This window comes from Eretmochelys imbricata, chromosome 1, assembly GCF_965152235.1.
Source record: "Eretmochelys imbricata isolate rEreImb1 chromosome 1, rEreImb1.hap1, whole genome shotgun sequence".
Classification (NCBI taxonomy): domain Eukaryota; kingdom Metazoa; phylum Chordata; order Testudines; family Cheloniidae; genus Eretmochelys; species Eretmochelys imbricata.
Window position 1 is genome coordinate 175,635,079 of NC_135572.1, and position 22,994 is coordinate 175,658,072.

Below are 22,994 nucleotides of genomic sequence, written 5' to 3' on the forward strand. Positions count from 1 at the left end.
GTTGCAACAAGGTGAGTAGTCAAGATTTAACCTTTAAAGGAGCTCTCTGGTAAGTGCTCAAACTTGGAAGCCAACTGTTGTTGTCATTGTAATTATTTTTCATGTTTCATGCTCTGCTGTGACCACTGTTGCTTTAAAAAGATTCATTATAAACAAGATATTCAAAAATTTAAACACTTCAGGCCTGATCCAAAGTTCATTGAAGTTGATGGGAAGACTCTTATTGTCTTCAGTGGGCTTTTGATCAGGCCCCTGGACTTGAATCTCAATAGTAAAGATTATAATATTTGATCAGACGTGTCAGAGGCAAAATTAAAAGCTACACTGGTTGGGGTATTTTTGTTTTCTTTTGTTTTTCATTAAAGTAGGCGGTATCATTTTTGTAAATGTCCTTTATCGAAATACCATTTTATTTGACAAGCTTCTGGCTTGGTCCTCTGAGGTACTGACTTCCATGTAGTGTTGCAGATTCTCCACGTGTCTTGGGATCACATTTTTTCAGAGACAAACAATATTACTAGTTTATGTAATACTTTGATTTCAAGTGCCATCCTGCACAGTACCTTCATCTCCCAACCTTGTGGATAGTGAGAGGTGAGGGCACTCAGCTGGTAGTAGGAGGTTCTCGGCATATTGCACAGTCAAGCCCTCGATAGTCAAAGTAGGTTACTGTCACTGTCAATGCTAGTTAGTTTTTCATAGGAAAATGCACTTTCACTAAAATCAAAACAAGTCACAGGAATGTGTCAATTTCAATGACATTTCAAATGGGAAAGTGTAGAAACGAATCATTTTAACTTTATTTCTTTTTAAAATACTTTTTGCAAAATCATTAGATGGGGTATGTGGCAGTGAACCTCTTTTCTTTTTTTTCTTTTTTTTTAAAAAAAGATAGGTGGGGAAACATCTCGTCTGAAGAGCCTGCTGAGACTTAGGTGTGAGATAGGCACCTGGGTGCCTAGACTGAGGCAGCTGTGCGCATGCTCACTAGCAGATTTGTAGGCACCGTGGGGACATGAATGGCAGAAATTTTGCTGCTCTAGAGGCTTTAGATGCCTACAGAGTTGGGCAGCATCTGGTCAGGGGGGTCAAGGACTTCACTGGTGCTGAAATGTTGGATTTAGGTGCATAAAGTGGCAGTGAGGTGTCTGTCCTTTTCTGAATCTAGCCCTTACTACCTACTTGCACATAATTTTTTTCATAGTTTATAAAGCCACAAGGGACCACTGTGATCTTCTAATCTGACCTTTTGCATACCACAGGCCATAGGATATTCCTTGAATTAATTCCTGTTTGAACTTGTTTTTTATAAACTCATCCACACAATCATGTATGTTCTGATAGAAAAGGTCAGTCACACATGTCATATAATAATTCATTCAGTGAAAGCAGTATTTTCTCAAAGGGGTGTATGTGTATATAGAAGTTCACAGAGCTTTTACTTTGTAGAAAGCCAACAGGGTGAGACTTGGTGCCTGCAGTCCAAGAACTTATAAACTTTTAATGGCTCATTGCCCACCATGCTTCCCTTGTATCGGTTAGTTGCTCTAGCTGGAGGAAGCTGACCAGTCATTGCCTCTTTCAGCAGGCAATATAGTGGTTCCAGGAAGCTCTGAAATGAAGATATAATTGAAAGTAATGGGATTAGAAAAAAATAGCATGGATTTAAAGATGTTAGCATTGTGAAATAGTATCCTTTAAGCAGCAGAAAAGAATCTGACTTTTCTTTTGAAACCAGTGCAACACAAAGAAAAGCTCTGAATAGAATGTGAAAGGAGAGAGTAGCAATATTTTATGATGATCTTTATTGGAAAAGTCAAATGCAACCTCTTGCTTACATCTCTACATAATTCAACACTTCCACTGTTTTGTTTTTCTTTAAATAATCCAACTGAAGTATATGGAAACAGTCATGCAGCCACAGGAACATTTAAAATACTGTCAGGAGCATCATTCAGCCCTGGTTTACAAGACAACTCATCAGCTGACTTCAAGGCTCTTGCCTTTGATATTCAACAATTGGTAAGAGTCTGTGGTTAACTCAAGAGGATATAACAGATAACATGCCATTAACTGTATTGATTTCTTAAAGGCATCTAATATCGGTTATAACTTGTTGGAAAATTTCTGACAAAACATTTTTGGAAAATGCAGATTCATCAAATATGAGATGGTTCCATCGGAAACCTGCCTGGGGATTCAGCTAGACCAGGACACTGGTCTCCCTTGGTCCCTGTCCTCAATGCCATGGCCTGGCTATCTAGGAGCCCTGGCAGTTGGTGACTGAAATTGACATGATTCTTGTCCCTTTAACCACTGTTAATTGAATAGCAGCAGTGAAACTGACAAAAATGTCAATTTCAGTCACCTCAAGGAGCATATTTCATTTAGGAAGAAAAACATGTGTGGTGTTAAAATCATAATTGTAATGTGTAATTGTGTATATTTCTAACTTGTAGTTCTTCAGAATTTTTCATATTTTTGTATAGATAAATGAAATCTATCAAGCAAGTCAGCTGAAGAATGAATATAAGAACTCTGAAGTTTTGCAGTTCAAGTGGGTATACACTGTAGTTCATAATTTTTAAATTTAAAAATCCTCATTAGATTATGAATCTCAACAGTGCCTAAAAAAGATTTTGTCTCTCAAAGGGGTCCATCGAGAACATTTCATCTCTCCCCTTCCTTTGATGAACACTATTGTGAGAAGCACAGTGTAGTTATATTCCTCCACAGTGTAGTTATATTCTTCTCAGAAGCCTTGGCCAAAGGGTGTCAAGCAATATACAGTAATTCTCTTCCACGGCCAGAAAATTGTCAAAATTTGAATGAAAAATAATTTTAAAAATCTGTAAATTTTTTCACAGAAAATGTGTTTGCCTTTTTTCAAGCTCTACTGAGAGTGCTTCATCCGGAGTGGTCCCAGACCCTGGCGGCTTAGAGAACTAGAGACAAGTTCAAGATTGAGGGACAGATCCTCAGCTGGTTTAAACTGACCTAGCACCAATGGAGATACCTCAATGTATGACAGTTTAGGATCAGCTCTTCTTGGTGGTGATAGAGATTAGGCTACTATTATAACCCAGACAGACCCACACCTCGTGCATTTTGAACAGTATAAAACATGTGGGGTATACTCTGTTTTATTAAAGGATGGTTAGCTTTATTTCCCTCATGCCAGTTATGCCACAAGCCTAACTAAACTTGACTTCAGTCCAGTCTGCTCATGTTTCAGTGCGGCCCTGATTCAGCAGAGCATCTGCTCAGGACCATCCCTATTCACTAAACAACTTCAGGACATGCTCAAGTCCCAAACATTTCAATGTAGCTTCAAAGGTATACAGCAGAGCACTTGACCACATGCTTAGGGATGGATTGCTGAATCAGAGCCTGAGAGTTCAAAACAGGCTCAAAATCAGGTCATCAAACAATGTTCACTTGTACAGGGCAGGAGACATCAGTGCTATTGAAGCAGAAAGTAATGCTCCTGAACAATATTTGTGGGTGTACCATACATTCAGGGATTGTGTCAGACAGACAGAGGAGCATGCAATTACTATGCCCCTAACAGTACTTTCTCCCACACAATCTTCCAAAATAATAAAATAAAGCATCTGATTCTCCATTACTCCGTTGCAGAGTGGGTGTACAACACTGCTTTTCTGATCTAGTAGCATCGTAAACCCACTCTGCATTGGCATAAATGACTACAGAGAATCAGGCTTTCAGTAAAGAAAAGAGAGGAAACCCAACACTGTATTTTCCTTTCTTTTAATACAACTTTGAGAGACTGAAATGAGACAAACAGAGAAAGAGAGAGAGAGAGGATCCCAGAGCAGCACTATGAATATGTATTTAAAGAGTAGGGTATTCATATATTTGTAAAGAGCTGTTTTCTCCATTTATAAGCATACAGGAGGAGATGTTAGTGAGCATGAAATATTCTCCCACAACCATTTTCCTAATCATAGATTACATATCTAATATTATTTCTATTTTTATGAGCTTTAAAATAACATGGAGAGGTGTTTCATTATAGTTTCGGTCACTAACCATGGCTAGGCTATTATTTGCCACATGCTGGCTCAATCAAAGCTAGCACAGGTACATTTACCCAAGACAGAAATTACACCCCCGGAGCAATGTAGATTTACCCTAAGTGGGTTGATTTTCCTGAGGTTTGATGCTTCCTCTTCCCCTCCCCCCAATACACTCCTATTAACTTATGCCCTCTAGACATTTTATGGCAAAATAGATTTTTTTTTTCCTTTTCTTTTCCTTTTGTGCAGGTAAAGTGGGAGCCAAACCTCTGTGAAGTCACAGGGAGACTCCATTAACTTCAAAGGACTTTGTATCAGGCCCCTACATTCTTTGGAATAATCTCTATTCCTGTCCACTGTGCAAATACTTAAATTATTACTTTGACTCAGCAATTATTTTCTACTTGACTCTTCATAAAAAATTGTTTACCCTTTTGGGAAATCTGATTATTGTCTCACCCTTGGAACTCGGCTGAGTCACAAAGACAGCAATAAAAGCTTTTGTTTACTCAGCATGGCCTAGAGGTTATCAGAATCATTTAAGAAATTAGTCTTTTAATATATTGCAAACTGTGCTCAGTGCAGTGATAAGATTAATCACCTCATATCAAAGAGTGCTGTTGAATCAGTGGCAGTCTGCTAGCACAAATACTTTGCAATAAGGGCGGTCACTGCTGTTTTTCAGCAGGGAGAGAAAATGTCCTTTTCTCCAATAAGCAACATTATATATTCAACTCAACCAAGATGTTGCTATAAGTATAGACCTGAATAACAGGGGTTACTAATAGAGCTGTGTGAATATATACATTTTCAGTTTGATAGCAGTTCTGAAAAATCAGGAGGAAATGGTTTGGGGCTGACTCGAAACTGAATTTGCGGGCAATTTTTGGTGAATCAAAAAGTCAGAAAAAATTGTTGCAGATTAAACTACACGTTGTTTTTTTTTTTTTCCAATTGCAGACAACTTTAAATGTTTCTTAATAAAAGCAAAAGAAATATAAGGGACTTAAGGCCACTCACAAAACAGAAGGAGGATGGGGTGCTGTCCTCCTTTATATCAAGGGCACTTACCTGGAGTGTTGGAAACTTGAGTTCATATCTCCACTCTGGAGCAGGAACTTGAACCCAGGTCTCCTATATATCAGGTGACTGCCTTAACCACCTGGCTATTTGGTATCCCTTCAGTTTTGCCTGTTGAAGCTGTTCCACTTTGTATTCAATAGTGAAATATTCATTGGGCAAAAGAGAGAGAAAGAAACTCTCTATCTTGGTGATTAGAGTATTCATCTGGGAAGGGGGACACCCAGATTCCAGTTAATATTTTTTTTTTTGAAAGTGGGACAGCTTCAAGGGGAAAGACCCAGTATCTTGGTGGTAAGGACAGCTATCAGGGGATATGAGAGACCTTGGTTCAAGTTTCATCTCCAGAGTGGGGATTCAAACCTGGGTTTCCTACAGACCAGTTGAGTGTGTTTGCTAGTGGTCTTAAGGGGATGCCACCACCACCTTCTGACTTATGGGAATGGCACCTAAGTCACCTTGTGAATCTAGCCCCCAGAATCAAACTTTCAGTTTGGACATGTCAAAATGAACCATTTTGAAATTTCTCGTATTTTTTTCAAGTGAAACGATTTTCCAAAGTCGATAAAAATTCACCACGTTTTGGTTGTCACAAATCTCTATTTATTAGTGAAATAATGTTTCTGCAGAAAATTTTGCCCTGCTCTAATTACCAGGGCATCACTTTAAATGAAAGCCTGTCCCCAAAGAAATTAATGGAAGTTTTGCCATTGACTTCAGTGAAAACATGATTTCACCCTGTATTGTTTCATGCGAACAGCCCCAGTGCTTATTGAATCCACCTGTGACACAAACATACTTAACTTTGGGGTCACAAAAAGAAGTACTTTACATGATGTTTTATCATGTGGATATTTCAAGGCTATTGTCATTGTTATAAAGCCTAAAATGCGAGACCTAATCAAGACTCAGTGTGGGTTTAGCTAAACACAGGTCCTGATTCTCCTTTCATTTACACCGGTATAACACAATTGACTCCTTTGATTTAAATGGAGTTACTTTTGATTTACAGCAATGTAAGTGAAAGGACAATCAGGCTTCAAGTTTCTAAGGTGTTCAGTACTTTTTAAAAATTATCTCCCTTCACCATATCTCTAGTTGCTCATCCATTATACCCTGACAGTTTGAGTTTGGTGGATGGAACCTATTATTAGAATGAGATCCTCATTAGATTCATATATTCTATAGCCGGCAGGGACCACTGTGATCATCTAGTCTAGGGATCAGCAATGTTTGGCACGCGGCCCACCAGGGTAAGCCCACTGGCGGGCCAGGGCAGTTTGTTTACCTTCCATGTCCATTTACCTGCCACAGGTATCCCTCGGCCCGTGCCACTTTCCGCAGCTCCCATTGGTCCGGAGCAGCAAACCGTGGCCAGTGGGAGCTGTGATCGGCTGAACCTGTGGACGCGGCAGGAAAACAAACCGGCCCGGCCCACCAGGGGGCTTACCCTGGTGGGCTGCGTGCCAAACATTGCTGATCCCTGATCTAGTCTGATCTCTTATATAAACACAGGCAACAGAACTTCACCAAAATAATTCTTGTTTGAACTAGAGTATATATCTTTTAGAAAAAAAACGTAATCTTGATTTTAAAAAACAATATGTCAAATATGTTATTCACTTGGTATTTTGTGTAATTAACTTGTTTTTTCTTCTGTGGTGTTTTCTGTTTGGCAGAAATGGCAGCATTATCGTAATATTCAACCTATACTTTGCACAGTGGGTATCTAATGAGAAAACAAAGAATGAACTCGTTTTAGGAACTAAAGCAAATAAAACTAGCCTTTTGCAGACTATTAACATTGATGTGAACAGCATAGAAATCACAGGTAACTATGAAAATTATTTGCTTTCTTTGAAACCTTGAAATGTAAGTCAATTGCAGACATTGGCACTCAATCCTGCAATGGCATATATGCAGGTATACAAATCCACCCATGAAAATTCCATTACAGGAGATTCCTTTACTAGCTGGCACAACAGAGGCTACATAAGTTGTAGGGAAGAAGGCCCAAATCCTCAGTGGGAGTTAGGTACCTAAATACTTTGGAAAATCTTGACCAATAGCCTGTGAGCTGTTCACAAGTGATCTCCTTTAACCAACCTGGAAGCAGCATTCACAAACCACACTGGGAGCGATGCAGTCATCTTCACAGAAGGGTGTGTCAGTGTGATATATACGCTTTAAAAGGGAAAAAAGAGGATAAAATAATGATGGAAGCCCAGTGAAATTCCATAATATTAATCCTTTATTTATGGTGTCCATCATTTGTGATGCCTACCAATGTCCTTCAAGGTAATGTAATTAAGGCCCAACAATGTTATTTCATAAGTAAATACAATTCTTTCTCCCAACATTTGGACCAAGGGTAGTGAGAGGTTCTAGTGTTCATAGAAAGTGAGATGTTCTGCTTTGCTTGTGAAGGCAGATAAGGGAAGGAAGTGGGATCTCATGTAAGTGGAAACAAACATCAAGAATGGAATTTAAAAGGATTTGATGATTCAGTTTCATTTAACCAGAAAGGAAAAACTCTGAGTTGTCAATAAGTGGATGAGGTGATTCTAAGCATCATAAATATGATTAAAAAGTGGTGGTGGGACCCTCGATACCCAGAGGGAAGAGGAGTATGAGTAATGGATAAGACCTGATCCAAAACCCAGTGAAATAAGTAGGAATCTTCCCATTGACTTCAATGAGTTTCGGAACAGGCTGACAGTGAGGAAGAGAATAAAAAAATAATTTGAATCCCTTGAAGTGGAAGTTGATTAACTCACATTTTTAACCTTGTTTGAGACACTATTAAGTAGCTACTGATTGCCTTCATAAGGGGAGAGAGACATCTGGTGGATAAAGTTTCTTACACTCTATATACTAAAGGCACATTTCATGCTAGGTACTTTAGGTATTCAATGACTAAATTCAGAGCCATGACATCATTATTTATCTTGACTATTTGCACCATCTAGAAGTTTTTTTTTTTTCTATAAAACAGCACATCATTGTGGGAAATGATTGACCACTATATCCCAGAAATTCTGTAGAAGAAAATTATGAACTGAAAGGGTGATACATCTACTTGTGAGCTTCGGAGTAGCCAAACTTTTGTTGCTGTGAGAGATTAACAGGTCTGACTTAAAATGAGATAACAACTGTGTATTCCTCCAGGACTACTGCAACAATATGATATCAGTAATTGAACATCCAATTAATCATTAGAATGAAAATTGTACATAGCACTTTAACTTCCTAAATCTCAACATACTATAGCAAGAAAAGTCTCATCTCCATTTTACAGATGAGGAAATTGAGGCACAGAGGTGAAGTGATTTGTCCATGCTCCCACAGCTTCCATAGTGATAGAAAGTAACTTTCTTTTTGGAAAATTGCTGCCATACCACATTTTAATTTCAGCTCATTTAACTGATCCAAATATTGTCTTATGCGATGCAGGTGCCTCAAGGAGTACTGTGATATAAATGGTAATATGACTCAAGATGGCTGCTTGAAAAGATATGTCCCTTCTGACAGTCACAGATGAGTCCCCATGAGTCCCCAGACACACATTCTCTATAAAATCCTTCTTGAAGAGGAGAAGGAATAGAGATTGAGGAGCCTGTGTGCATGAGAGAGTTGGGAGAAAGGGCTTGATGTGGAATGGTAATCCTAGGTGAGCTTGCAGAGTGGGAGGAAAAGCTGCAAGAGAGGTAGGATATTCACCAGGAGAGAACTGGAAAATTTCAGATGGCTCAGAGGAACATTCAAGTAAAAAAATATTTGAGGTATTCCTACACTAATGTGAAACTCCAAAATACTTTATACAGAAAGTTTACACTTAACTTGATTTTGTTCCAACAGCTCCTGAAACTCTGACTACAAGCCCACCTCTATCATCATCAGGTCAGTACTTCTTGTAAATGAAAACTAGCTTGTGTGCCCAAGTAAGGTACAATAACAAATGTAGGGCCAGATATTCATCCTGTGTAAATTGGCATAGCTGCATTGACTTCATTGGAGATGCACTTCAGTACAGCAACTGGGGAGCTGGTCAATAAAGTGATATGTCACCTGAAGTAATACCCTAGATAATCTAAGATGCTTGGATTTGAACTCACCTATAATGAGGAGACAAACTTTTGTATTTTGTATGGAAGTCCTTGGAGTCTAGTGATTTAAACCAGTCTGGAAAAAAAATAAAAACAAGCATAAATCTTTGCCCACCCATTGACTCCAAACAAAAACTTTGTAAAGGTTCAGATTGGTTTAGATAAGGCCAGAGCTATCCATCCTTATGTTTCAGAGTAACAGCCGTGTTAGTCTGTATTCGCAAAAAGAAAAGGAGTACTTGTGGCACCTTAGAGACTAACCAATTTATTTGAGCATGAGCTTTCGTGAGCTACAGCTCACTTCATCGGATGCATACCGTGGAAACTGCAGCAGACTTTATATACACACAGAGTATGAAGTGAGCTGTAGCTCACGAAAGCTCATGCTCAAATAAATTGGTTAGTCTCTAAGGTGCCACAAGTACTCCTTTTCTTTTTGCATCCTTATGTTATGAGAGATGGTTAGTGCAACAACTTTCCTAAGCTTTGATTCCATTCTCAATGGAAATCTTATGGGGAAAGGCACACTTAGGTTTCCCTGGACACGGGGATGCTGCCACAGCTGCTGGGCCTTACAAATTCAGAATCAAAGGTGAGCAATTAAAGCCAGTTGGAAGAGGCTCAAAGGGAGAGACTGAAATATGTAACGATCCCATTGTGTAATTCAGAGCTAACTTGACCCTGCATGCAATTGTAATGAGAGAAAATTGTACCCTAAATGATCAATCACTACGTACACACAAGCATCCTTGTTGTTAACTACACCACACACTTTGCACCTGATTTTCAACTCAGGTCTGTTCTTCCTCCAAAAACAAAGCCTCTATCTCTTGAGCTGAAAGATGCTCTTCATTGGCTGTGATAACACATCTTTTTTTGAGATAAAGATGAGATGATCACACTGAGGTCTTGGCAATAGTACATACGCACAATAACCAATACCTTAATCAGCAGCCAAGGGCCTATGGTAGAGGAAGAAGGTGCTTTGGGAAGAGTTGGGTAAGAAGAAAAGAGTAGACTATTGTTAGAAAGGTTAGGAGGAAGGTGTTGATGGGATAACCAACAGATAAGCACCCAAACTTTTCAGATTTTTTTTGAGAACCATCAAAAAAGTAAATCTACACACTAGAGTGTTTACAGATATAGATTAGAACTAAACTAAGGGTTATCTCAACTATGTTTTGTTCTAGCAGAGCCTGCGAATCTCACTACAAGTCCCCTTCCATCAGCTTCAGGTCAGAACCTTTGCATATCATGAGAATACAAGATAATGCTATTGTTTGTTAATGGAAGAACCTGGTATCTACCTGAAGTCTCTCTCTCTCTCTCTCTCTCTCTCTCTCTCGGTTTGCATGTATACACAAATATATGATGAGATTAGCTTAATAAATCATGAGATTTAAAAATAACATATGTTGGATTATTTATGTTATGTTATGAATTGTTGACCTTTTAAAGTTAACATTTTCAAGCTTTTCTACAAAGCCAGGAGCAACAGAAACTTAACTATTTAGAAAATCAAAACTGAGATTCTCACCTGACTCCAGGAGCTGGAGTTTTGAGACTCATGAGAGTCGGTGGCTTTGCTTGACGCTGGACAATGTCAGAGTAGCAAATATGGGCTTCTTTAAAGCAATAATTAGCACTTTTCCAATAGTGGGAAGATTTTTATTAGGCCTTTAAGGGATAGGAAAAGTGCTCCTGAAATGTTTTAATCTTGAGGTTGGTTTGTTTATATAAATTCAGAACCACTCACAACAAGCAAGTCTTCGGTTGGTAACTTAAATATAGTGAAAAGGTTGTTATTTTACATAGAAGACTTTGGTATCCATTCACTTGTACAAATTATGGGCCTGAGCCTACAAATATTTCATACATAGACTTTCCATTGACTGAAAAGGGAGAGCCATGCACAGAGCAGACCTTTCAAGATTGGGCCCTAAACACAAAGGATATTATATAGTATACGGTGTTGGATTAATAGAGCTATTTTTGCAAATCGTGGACTACAGGGGATATTTTGAAAAGCACAAATTACAGTCAGGTGCTTAATTCCCACTGGCTTTCAGTGGAAGTTTTGTACCTATCTGCCTGTAGCAGGGTGGTCACCCGCTCCTGCCTGGAAGGATTTAAAATGGTCCTGGGAGAGGGCCGGGGCTGGGAGCCTTAGGCTGGGCTGATTGGGAGGCAGCCTCAGATATGGCCACGCCCCAAACAGATTCAGCTGACCCTATAAAGGGGCTGCTGGGCTGAAGCTCAAGAGACTCTCTCTAGCTTCTGAGAGGGAGGGACATGGCTGCAGGGACCTAAGCAGAGTACCTAGATTAGAGCAGGGCTGGGGAAGGGCCTAAGGAACTAGGGAGCTCCAGCCAGAAAAGCCCCAGGCTGCGGCCTAGCATTAGGCCCAACAGGTACTGGGGCTTCAGGGGACAGCCCAAGGTGAGACAGAGGCAGCAGGTCCAAACTCAACCTTGCCTGTGATGAGTGGCTTATACTGCAGTCTGCCCCAGGGTGTGGGGGCTAGCTGGTGACTGGCAGGAGCCTACGACTGAGGTGAGGTAGGGATAGGGGGTGGGAGGTCCCCCAGGGAGGGGAGACGCTGCAAGTGAGGGGTTACTGCCAGGGGTCAGCACCCCAGCATACAAGGGGCACCAGGTCCAGGAGGGACACGAGGGCCCGGTGTAAGCGGGACAACGGCCTGAAGAGGGCGCTCCAAGGCTGGAAGTGGAGCTAATTCCCAGGACACCAGCAGGAGGTGCCGCAGGGTTGAGTCCCACACTCTTACACTGCCATGTGTACCTTTGAAAATATTTCCCAGAATCATTAATTAGTGCAAAGTATGAGAAACACAAATGCATTTCAGATATGTCTAAGCATCTGTAATTTTTACATGTACAGTAGCAATTTATACTCCTCTATGGATTGTGATTTAGAGGTAATTTGTTTTTCAGTCTTAAAATAAAAAAAAGAAGCATTTTCAAACAAAATACCAGTTTTCTTATGCCCAGAAGATAGCAGTGCAGTTTGGTTTTTTGAATAGGAATAAAAATGGAATTGAAGGTATCTTTTGTAAACCCAACCCTCTTATTGCCTATTAATTTCACTCAAAGCATATCTCTGGATATTTGGTGTAGTTTTGTTCGTGTTTTTTTCATTGTGTCTAGAAATGTACTAAGTTCAAGCATCTCACCAAGGTTTGTGATCATTCCCTTTGCTGATACTTCAGTGAAGAGTTAGAGTTGAATGGTATGTTTAAGGTTCTTCTACTTATCCTTGGTGGTTGTTGTGGAGAAAGTTGGAATTCCCATTTCACATTTGCAGTGCCCTGTCCAACATTCTTATTCTGCATAAAACAGGCTATGATATAAAGGCTATGAAGTGTATGGCCTATTGCTTGAGTGCAAATGGCAGATTTTCTTTCTTACACCTTCACTTTGTATTGCAAATATTTTATTTACAGGGTTGTTGCAAAGAAGCTAAATTAATTATTTGCAATTGGGCTTCACTGCAGAGGATGTAAGGATGATTCCTACACAGAAGTCATTCTTTTTTTAGATAACAAATCTGAGGAACTGTCTCAAACTGAGGTGTCAGTGGAGGAGGTTTTGAAACAAATTGATTATTTAAACAGTAATAAGTCACCAGGGTCAGATGGTATTAGGGTGACCAGATGTCCCGATTTTACAGGAACAGTCCTGATTTTGGGGTCTTTTTCTTATATAGGCTCCTATTACCTCCCACCCCCTGTCCAATTTTTTCACATATTCTGTCTGGTCACCCTAGATGGTATTCACCCAAGAGTTCTGAAGGAACTCCAATCTGGAATTGCAGAACTACTAACTGTGGTATATAGTCTATTGTTTAAATCAGTCTGTCTACCAGATGACTGGAGCAGGGCTAATATAACAGTTTTTTTTTTAAAAGGCTCCAGTTGCAATCCTGGCAATTACAGGCTGGTAAGCCTAACTTCAGTACCAGGCAAGCTGGTTGAAATTATAGTATAGAATAGAATTACCAGACACATGGGTGACAACAATATGTCAGGGAAGAGTAAATATGGCTTTTGTAAAGGGAAATCATGCTTCACCAATCTATTAGAATTCTTCGAGGGTGTCAACAGGTATTCCGACAAGGGTGATCCAGTGTTATAGTGTACTTGGACTTTCAGAAAGCTTTTGACAAGGTCCCTCACCAAAGGTTCTCAAGCAAAGTAAGCAGTCATGGCATAACAGGAAAGGTTCTTTTATGGATCAGTAACTAGAGATAAGAAATAGGAAACAAAGGGTAGAAATAAATGGTCAGTTTTCACAGCAGGGAGAGGTAAATAGCCAGGGCCCCCAAGGATCCATATTGGGACCCATGCTGTTCAACATGGTCATAAATAGTCTGGGAAAGGGGGTAAACTGTGAGGTGGCAAAGTTAGCAGACAATACAAAATTTCTCAAGATAGGGAAGTCTAAAGTGAAGAGTTACAAAGTGATCTCAGAAAACTGGGTGACTGAGCAACAAAAGGTGAAATTCAGTGTTGATGAATGCAAAGTAATGCACATTGGGAAAAAAAACCCTAACTGTACACACAAAATGGTAGGTCTAAGTTAGCTGTTACCTCTCAAGAATAGTTCTGTGAAAACATCTGCTCAGAGTGCGGCAGCAGTCAAAAAAGCTAACAGATTGTTAAGAATCATCAGGAAAGGAATAGATTATAAAACAGAAAATACCATAATGCCACTATATAAATCAATAGTATACCCACACCTTGAATACTATGTGAAGTTCTGGTTTCTCCAGCTTAACTATATATAATTACAATTGCAAAAGTTGCAGAGAAGGGCAACAAAAATTATTAGAGGTATGGAATAGCTTCCAAATGAGGAGAGATTTAAAATGCTGGGACTTCATTTTAGAAAAGAGATGACTAAGAGGGGATATGATAGAGGTCTACAAAATCATGAATGGTGTGCAGAATGTGCATAATGAAGTGTTATTTATCCCTTCACATAACAAAATCACCAGGGGTCACCCAATGAAATTAATAGGCATCAGGTTTAAAACAAAGAAAAGGAAGTACTTCACTCAATGCATAGTCAACCAGTGGAACTCATTGCCAGATGTTGTGAAGACCAAAAGTATAACTGGGTTCAAACAAGAATTAAATTAATTCATGGATAGGTTCATCAATGGCTATTAGTCCAAAATAGTCAGGGATGCAACCCCTTACTCTGGGTTTCCTTAAACCTGTGATTCTCAGAAGGTGGAGGACAAGATAGATCACCCAATAATTGTTCTGTTCTGTTGATTCCCTCTGAAGCATCTGCCACCAGCCATGGTCAAAAGACAGGATACTGGGTTAGAGGGACCATATATCTGATCAAGTGTGGTCAGTCTTATGTTCTTATAAGTATTTTGCCCCTTTTTTCTTAAGTCAGATCTTTTCCACCTTCACTCATATGCATTTACTAACAAAAGCAAAAACAAATGTACGTAGAACTGAGTGATTACCCTTCTCCTCACCTCTATCCCGTGAGGTATGTACTTCCAGGATGCTTATCCAAAATGTCTTTATGGTTCAATCCTGCTCCATTGGCAGAATTTTTATTCACTTAAATGGGGTCAGGACTGCACTCTTTGGCCCTGATCCAACAATTAGATCCATGTGGAGGGACACTTACACCCTTGGGCAGTGCTGTTAGTGTGACTCCATACAGACTTAAGGGTCCACCCCCAGGGAGCTGATTGCAGAATCTGGGCAGAGAATTGTACAAAAATAGATTTTTTTCCTCAGAGATTTATAATATTACTAAAATTTGTCCTTTAAAGGGCTTTTTTATTAGTGCTGTTCAAAATGTGAGAATTTTTTTTCCATGACAAATTTTAAATTCTTTATGAAATGATTGAAGGTGAAAAAAATGAATTTCCAATTGAGTCAAATAAAAATGATTTTTTTTTCATTTTGCAAAAAAAAGTGATAAAAAGATTTCCACCAGCCCTCCTTTTGAGCTTAGTTCTAACAAGAAGTGAATGTTCAGTTTTCATATTTCTGAACTTATTCAGCCTTCTGTACTAATATTCACCTTTCAGGTATTATTTATTGACTCAGAGCATGTAAAAAACCATAAGCAAGTTAGACATACCACTCACATAATTGTTGTGTAATCAGGTTTGTGATGGAGTCCCAAAGGCAAGTCAGTTCTCCTTTCTAATATAATTTTATTTTTCCCCTTTTCTTTTTTCAATTATTATTTCAGTGACATGTTTGCCTCCTGAAGAACCTTGTGCTGATGCCATAAACTGCATAAGTAAAGACTTATTTTGTGATGGAGTACCAAACTGCCCAGATGGTTCAGATGAATCTGAAAAAATATGTGGTAAGAATGTAAAGCTCCGAATCAATCTTTAAATCTGCTTGTACTTGTCAATATATTAAGCAGTAAAAGTATCTTCCAAACCAGTCCCACTAGAAGTGAAAAATAGAGTTCAAGAAGATAATTTACTCTTTAAGAAATGTATGAAACTATAGATTAGCTTGATATTTTTATGAATATTTGTATGCTTTAATGCTGAAGCAGCATAAACCAGCTCTGTTCATCTAATGGGAAAGCCGTTGTCAAATAATTTACCAATGATATCCAACATTGTGCTATCAAATGATGTTGCTATGCAGCTGCAGAACCACATACGCCATCTCCAGGATGCATTAACCTTAATTTCTTGGTGGAACCAGTACAAAGATGTCCCTTGTGATAGTTGATAATGGTATCCTACTTCAATCTGATGTTCTTCCATTGCTCACTGTTCTCAATTAGCTTTTAATACTGTTGACCAGGGGGATTCTACTGCACTGAGGCAATTTATAGGTCTCTCTTTATTATCTCAAACCTGGTTTCCATCTTACTAGAATGTTTGCAATGGAACTGATCAAATATTACCAAAAATGACTCAGGAACATCTCAAGAATAGGTCTGACCTCAAATGGTGCTGAGCCCCTTCTTCAAATTGTTGACTGCTCTTGTTATGTGCTAACTGCACCTCTGACCCCTTTCTTGTCTCTCTGGTCCCTTGCCTGTACCTGTACCTGTCTTCAGGTGGAATCTCATTCTTCTCCTCACACTTAGCTCAAAACCAAGTTATACTCCCTTCTGGGAACCACCACTTATCACTCTGCAGGTCCGTCAGGGTTTTGGACACTTGAGTTTCCTCCTTTTGGAAACCTGTGACCAGTGTTAGTGACCTTCTTGGGGAAAAAATGTAGTTCTTTAACAATTGGAACAAAGCACTAGAGAAAAAAAGCCACCACACATACTTAAATCTCTTGTAATCTTGCACTTCACTACAAACTTAGCCAAATAAATTTCATTCCAGCCATCAATTCCCATTAAATCAGTGGAAGTGAAAAGGAATTCAGGAGTTTGCGTAATTGGGCCTTTGACTCAGAAAAAGTTTGATGCAATAGCACCTGCCAATGATTTAGCTAAAGTTTGTACAGCAGTCTGAAGCAGTACATAAATATTCCACGTTATGTGTAATACAAAGTATTCTACCTGCAACATTTAAAGAAATAAACCAATCATTTTTTATGGTTAACAGTAATTGCATATTTTTATTAGAATAAATAACACTTTTTCATAGCATCATAAAAATGCAGGGCTGGAAGGGACCTTGAGAGTCATCAAGTCCAGCTCCCTGCCTTGAGGCAGGACCAAGTTTGCTTGTGAGGTCAGTTTTGCTCACAGATTTTGCTTATGTTTTGTAGAGAACTAATAGAAACACTTGTAAAATAAGGGAGAATTCAGTGAAATCTTTGACTGCTCAGTTCCTTTGAAAAATCAGAACATTATTTCTTACTTAAAGCAACATTTATTTATATTGCATTGAATATATAAAACTGAGTCCAAACTTGCCTGGGTCTTTAGGACAGAGATGATGTGCAATTATGTCACACAGAAGCTTGATGTAGAGTATTCACAAAGCAAAATCCAGAAGTTACAGCCTGCTCTAGGGAGTTACTGGTGGTATCCTTTTCCTTTTCATTTGTGCTGGTGGATCAAGCATCCAACCTATTCTTTTCAGTTCACATTTTCACTGAAAGCTGTTCTTCACAACCTGGGGGAATATAAAAGTCTGGTTTCAGGATAACATGTTATTCAGCCCATCGCCCTTATTTTAGATTTTGAATCTTAAATCTTATGCTCAAAAGTAAAGAGCTTTTCCAGGCTTCTATATTTAGGCTTCTTAGCAACATTTGCAGAGCCAGTGTACAGAAAGGCAATAAGCAATGTGCACATTTGGGAGACCTGCCAAGTTTTCTACCTCTTTGATTTTTCACTCCTGTCCCATCCCCCAGAGTGACTTAATACAGCTGTATAATAGCTAAAGTTGTCTGGCTTTTCAGAAGTGCCACAGAGTTTTACATGAGATTTACAGACAATTTATAATTCTTGTTCAAGTTCTTTGGCACACAAAATGTGTTATTTCCCTTTAAACAACTTAAACAACTAAACTACTTGATTCCTCCTCTCCTCCCCCCAGTTTATTTCTCCCTCTAGTATTACTGAATTTAGCATATGCTAGAGATGTATAGATACATTACAGGAAAGGTGAAATTCTAACCGTTTCTTCCTGCCTTTGACAAAGTGTAGTGAAATCCATAAGCTTTTAAGCAGAGGTTCAGACAACGGATGATGAAAGATACATTCATTTTCTAGTTTTATCAATAAAATTGCCATGAAATATTTCTTTCTGGCTGTGCTATGGGCAGCAACAGCAATAGGCAATACTGAAGGGCAGTTAGAAATAGTACTTAAGGGGTCTCCAGAGAAGTAGGGAAAGCCTAAACTATTTTTATTAATTAATTTTGTTGGAAAAGCAGCCATGTAGCACATCAGTCTAAGGAGAGGGAGTTTGGGCGCTCAGCACTTGGGCGCATTATTTTTCATGACGGGCGCGAAGACCCCTGTTTTTGTCTACCATAATAAACCTACTTCACAGCATCGCTACTTTGCTAACAGAGATTAACCTACGTTAGCAGTGAAGAAATAAACCTTCATCGACAAGTAAAGGCTCTGCACATGAAACAGATGGGCTGGATCCTACTCTTTTGAAGTTAATGTGAGTGTTGTCATTGACTTAAATGAGAGCAGGATTAAATCCTAAATGCACCCAGCCTCCAAGACAAGTGGTTGGAGCTGTCCAGATTCTCGCGGGGTGGAGAAGCAACAAGAGCAATTTCCAGGAAACCCCACACTGGACCAAAAGGTCCTTCTTCTGTCCCAGCAAGGGAAGCAGCTGGAGCTACCCAGGGGCTCCAGCAATGCAGCAGAAGAAGTCAAAAGAACAGCTCAGACTCTGCCTTACCCTGACCCGAGGTGCCTCCTTTCTCTGCAAGGGAAGTAGTTGAAGCAATCCGGAGTCACCAGTGAGGAGGCTAGGGAAATCCAAAGGGACAACACCATTAGCCCTGTGCCAGTACCTTTAAACACTAACTCTTTGTGACTGTTTGGGGAAATCTCCTGCTTGGATAAGTGGATTTATGTTTTAATGCTCTTGTGTTGTGTAGCCCTCTTACAGTCAGTAAGATCTGTGATGGGGAGGGTTGGATTAGGGGCAGATAGTGTGAGAGAGCAGATAAAGGAAAGGGGGATGGGAGACCAGCAAAAGGGAATTGTTGAACAAACAAAGCACATGCCAAACTTTGCCTTAGTCATTATGGGGTGATAACTCTACGAGGCTGGCATCTATTTTGCTACACATCTATAAGAAAATACCACACCTTTGTGCACTTGATAAATTTAGCACATTATTATTATTAATAATGGGGTAATAGTCACATCCATATTAAGAAAGACAAAAATACCTTACTAACAATATATAACTTCTTATGATCTGTATCAAATTGAGCAACTTTCTCTTGCTCCCTGAGTAATATGTGGCATTGCATTTAAAATATAGTAGCTGTCCATTTTTCAAGTAAAATATCTAAATGGTAAATGGAAAGCATAGGGAAAAACATTTATGTTATTTTAAAAATAAGACTACCCTAATGATCAGTGTCAGTGAGGATACAGGAAAAGTATTTAATGTTAGATTTGGACAATGCCTCTGTTTTAGGAAAAAATACCTTATGGAATTCAAAATGTGCAAATGTAAAACTTTGTCCATTTTCATGTTCTTACTGGGCTTTTTGCATTTGTGTTTTTGGTTAAATTCACTGATTTTTAAAAAAGGTGTGAACCACATCCTTCATGAGCTCCAGGATGAATGAGCAGTAGGAAATATGAACTCTGAAGGCAAGATCCTGTGTCTCTGTGAATGCACTTAATAATAATAAAACAGGGAAGGAGAATACAAAAAATGAATGGCTAGATAAGCAGTGTTGTTTCTGACTACTGTACAATGTTTTCCATAATATGTCAGTGAGACAAAAAAAAGTCAAGCTTGTACTGTGAAATCATACAGTTATAGGAGTTAGAAATAGGAAAGATCTATTGGGTCATTTAGCTTATCCCCCTGTCAATGCAGGACTGTTCCCTATAATACATTTTACAAATTGTGGTTATAAGTCTGTTTCTGAGCCCAGTTTCATTCAGGCAATACCTTCAAATTTCATATTGTACTATGGCAAATATTAATGATTATTTCTTTACAGCTACAACTTGTGATGGAAAATTTATGTTGACTGGCTCCTCTGGATCTTTCCACTCTATTAATTATCCAAAGCCTTATAATTCAAACATTGTTTGCCAATGGATTATACGGTAAGTAGCTTCAAAACATGTTGTTTCCTAGCATCTATTTGATTGTAAGGTGTTTTCATTTCCTGTATATCAGAACGTACTCCCTGTGTTCTGTATTCCCTGTTAAGATGTTCATGTAAAATGTACAATAGAAATTTCTTCCATTTATGTACACAGCTTTCTTTAAAACAAGGCACAAACTTCAAGAGTCAAATATACCATCAGTTTTTTCACTTAAGATATTTGATGCATGAGGTGGTAGGGATGGTGTGAGAAACCTCGGGTACTCACTTTCTATATATGTAAGTACTTGTCTGCTCTGGATAATTTGGGTGTATTACCACTCAGTTGACTCTCCATTCCACAGAAAGTTATCTTTCATAAAAATATTACTGGAAATATTACCTTCAAAGTAATAGTTTTAGAAAGAGATAACTGTTGTTGACGAGCAGGATTTTCAGATGTGCCTAAGTGACTTAGGGGCACAAGTCTCTGCTGGAAGTCAATGGGACTTCTGTTCCTAAGTCACTTTGGCCCAGCTCTTCAAAGATTTTTAGACACTTAACTCCCATTGATTTCAATGGGACTTATGTGCCTAAATATCTTCAAGGATCTGGGCCTTAGGTGCTTCTGAAAATCCCACTCTATGCCAACTAGCACACTCAAAAGTACTTTGAGAAGCAAAGGTTCTTGTAATGTCTTTGTAAAATGGCAGTCTTGTGATCCTCATGTACCCAATGAGGGTGATTAATTTGGGAGTTAGACACCCAATTCTCACTGAAATTCAGTGACAGTTGGGATCCTAAATCACACAGGCTCCTTTGAAAGTCCCAGTTTTTGAGGTTGTTCTGGCAGGGCAGGTACTTAACTTGCCCATTTATCTCAACTAGTCAGCAGTGTATTTAAGTCTTCTGTTTTCCTTTTTATAAACACATTCATCACTCTCCAGCTTCTGATATCTGCAGTGCCATTCACTGATAATTGCTGGCAAACACTAATTATCAGATATAGTAGATATTATATATTAAGGGTCGGGTGAAACTTCGGGGTAGGCAAGACAAATCAGACTCCTGAAAGGGCCACAGTAGTCTGGAAAGGTTGGGAACCACTGATCTAGCGATTCTGGACCAAGATTTTCAAAATTGGGTGACTAAAATAAGGCACCTAAATAAGTAGCCTGAGCACCCAACAGCTCTCAGTGACATCAGTGGAAACAGGTAGGTACTCAGCACTTTTAACAATCATGTACCTAAAAAAGGGTTTAGGACCCAAACTGTAGCCACCTAATTTTTAAAATATAGGCCTTGGTGATGAATTTACCCAATTTAAACACATGAAATAAATTATGGCCCACATACCTACAAAAATGGAATAAGGCATAAGGCCCCTATTAGAGTCATTGGGGCTCTGCCTGAATGAAAGTACCCCTCTGTGACGGGGTGTCCATCCCAGACAAGGCTTGAAGGGGTAAGGCTGGCTATCAGGGCCAATGTGCTTCCCAGGCAGCACCTGGAGGAGGAGGCAGGGAGCAGGAATTAATTAGGCAAGGCTCAGCTGAACAGGAACAAGCAGGACCTGCGTAAAGGCCAGGAGCTGAGAGCAGAAAGGGGATATGTGGAAGTAGGCTCTAGTCACTCCCTGGAAGAAGGAAGGTGTGTTTGGGGGTATAGAGATAAGTAGCCGAAAGTTACTTCCTAGGAAGGAAGCAGGTGTGTGGCTGACAAACCCAGAGAAGGGGGTAGAGTCAAAAGGTAAGGAAAGTCTTTGGGAAAAGGCAGTAAGATCCAGGGTGGAGCAGAGCTTGGCAGCTGACTAGAGGGTCCCTGAGCTGGAACCCATAGTAGCGGATGAGCCTGGGTTCCCCTGCCAGCCAATGGGGAAGTGTCACAGACCAGGCAGTAGTGAGTAGACTCCCTTGGACAGTTTGCCTTGAAAGACTTTGATGTCCCAGAAAGGGAGGTCCAAGACACAAAGAGGAAGCTGTAGCTGCTGATGTAAGAGGGGCCACAAGGTGAAAGAGGACGATGGATGGGGAGACCACCACAGGTGGGGACAGCACCTAGAAGGAGCTAATCCCCAGAACGGCCAGGAGGATGCACCCCTAGTGGTGAGTGAACCCCATGACATCATCCCACAAAGGTCAGAGTAGGTCTGGATGAGAATGCTTTCATATTAAAATACTCCCATATCAGTAATCTGAATCAAAATCATCCCATCAGTTATTATTAACAATAATACCTAGCCTTTATATAGCAGCTCTCTAACACTTCTCTGTCATGAAGTGATGAGATTGTGCTGCATAGTGAATTGATAGATAAAGGAGCATCACAGATAACATGCAAACATAAGAGGAAGTGTCCTGTGTCTAAGGGTTAACCTTTGGATGCCACACCCTCCGGTGTAGTTGAGTCAAATGCCTTTTAAAGGTTCATCTACTATGTCCAACATTACAGTAATGATGCATCAAATGTGTGTAGCTACATGTTTCTCAATGGGAAAAATAATTGTCTAGTTTTATTCTTCAGTTCTCTGCCTTAGAAAAGCCTAAGTACTCACAATGAAAGCCTGAAAAGATCAGCTGGGTATCTCCTAACTCAGACACTTGTCTTCCTTCAGGGTGCAATTGTTTCTTTGGGGAGTCTTTTGAATTTTTCAGTCACCAATGGGATGCATTTTATGTTGTTCTTGTTAGAAAATATTTATTAAAAAAAATCAACCTGCAGCACAACCAAGTTTGATCTTTTTCCATCCTTTCCTTCTCTACTAAGTAACCAGAAAGTTCAGCAGTAACCCCTGATAAAAGATGTTTTCTGTGTTCCCTTTTCTAGTTGTTTCCTTAATAAAGATATAATTTCATCTTTTTTTTTACCTAAAGCATAAAAATAATATGATGGCAACAGTGTGGTCAATTTCCCTCCATCATATTTAATTACACAAGCAGTCCTCCCCCAGTGTATTTATTTTTCACAGCATTCTTCATCTTTTCATTTTTCATAAATATATATATTTATGTTTGTATCTGTGCACAGCCACAAAAG

At 39.3% G+C, this 22,994-nt stretch overlaps 1 protein-coding gene across 1 annotated transcript in view; it reads left to right on the forward strand.

The window, feature by feature from the left end:
* The first annotated feature begins 1,797 nt into the window (after positions 1-1,797).
* Positions 1,798-22,994, forward strand: part of TMPRSS15 (transmembrane serine protease 15) — an 83,484-nt gene continuing 62,287 nt past the window's right edge. The window contains 6 exon segments of the mRNA XM_077815071.1: positions 1,798-2,022; positions 2,490-2,557; positions 6,800-6,996; positions 8,979-9,024; positions 15,464-15,591; positions 19,869-19,977. Coding sequence (XP_077671197.1) covers positions 1,798-2,022; positions 2,490-2,557; positions 6,800-6,996; positions 8,979-9,024; positions 15,464-15,591; positions 19,869-19,977 — 773 coding nt within the window.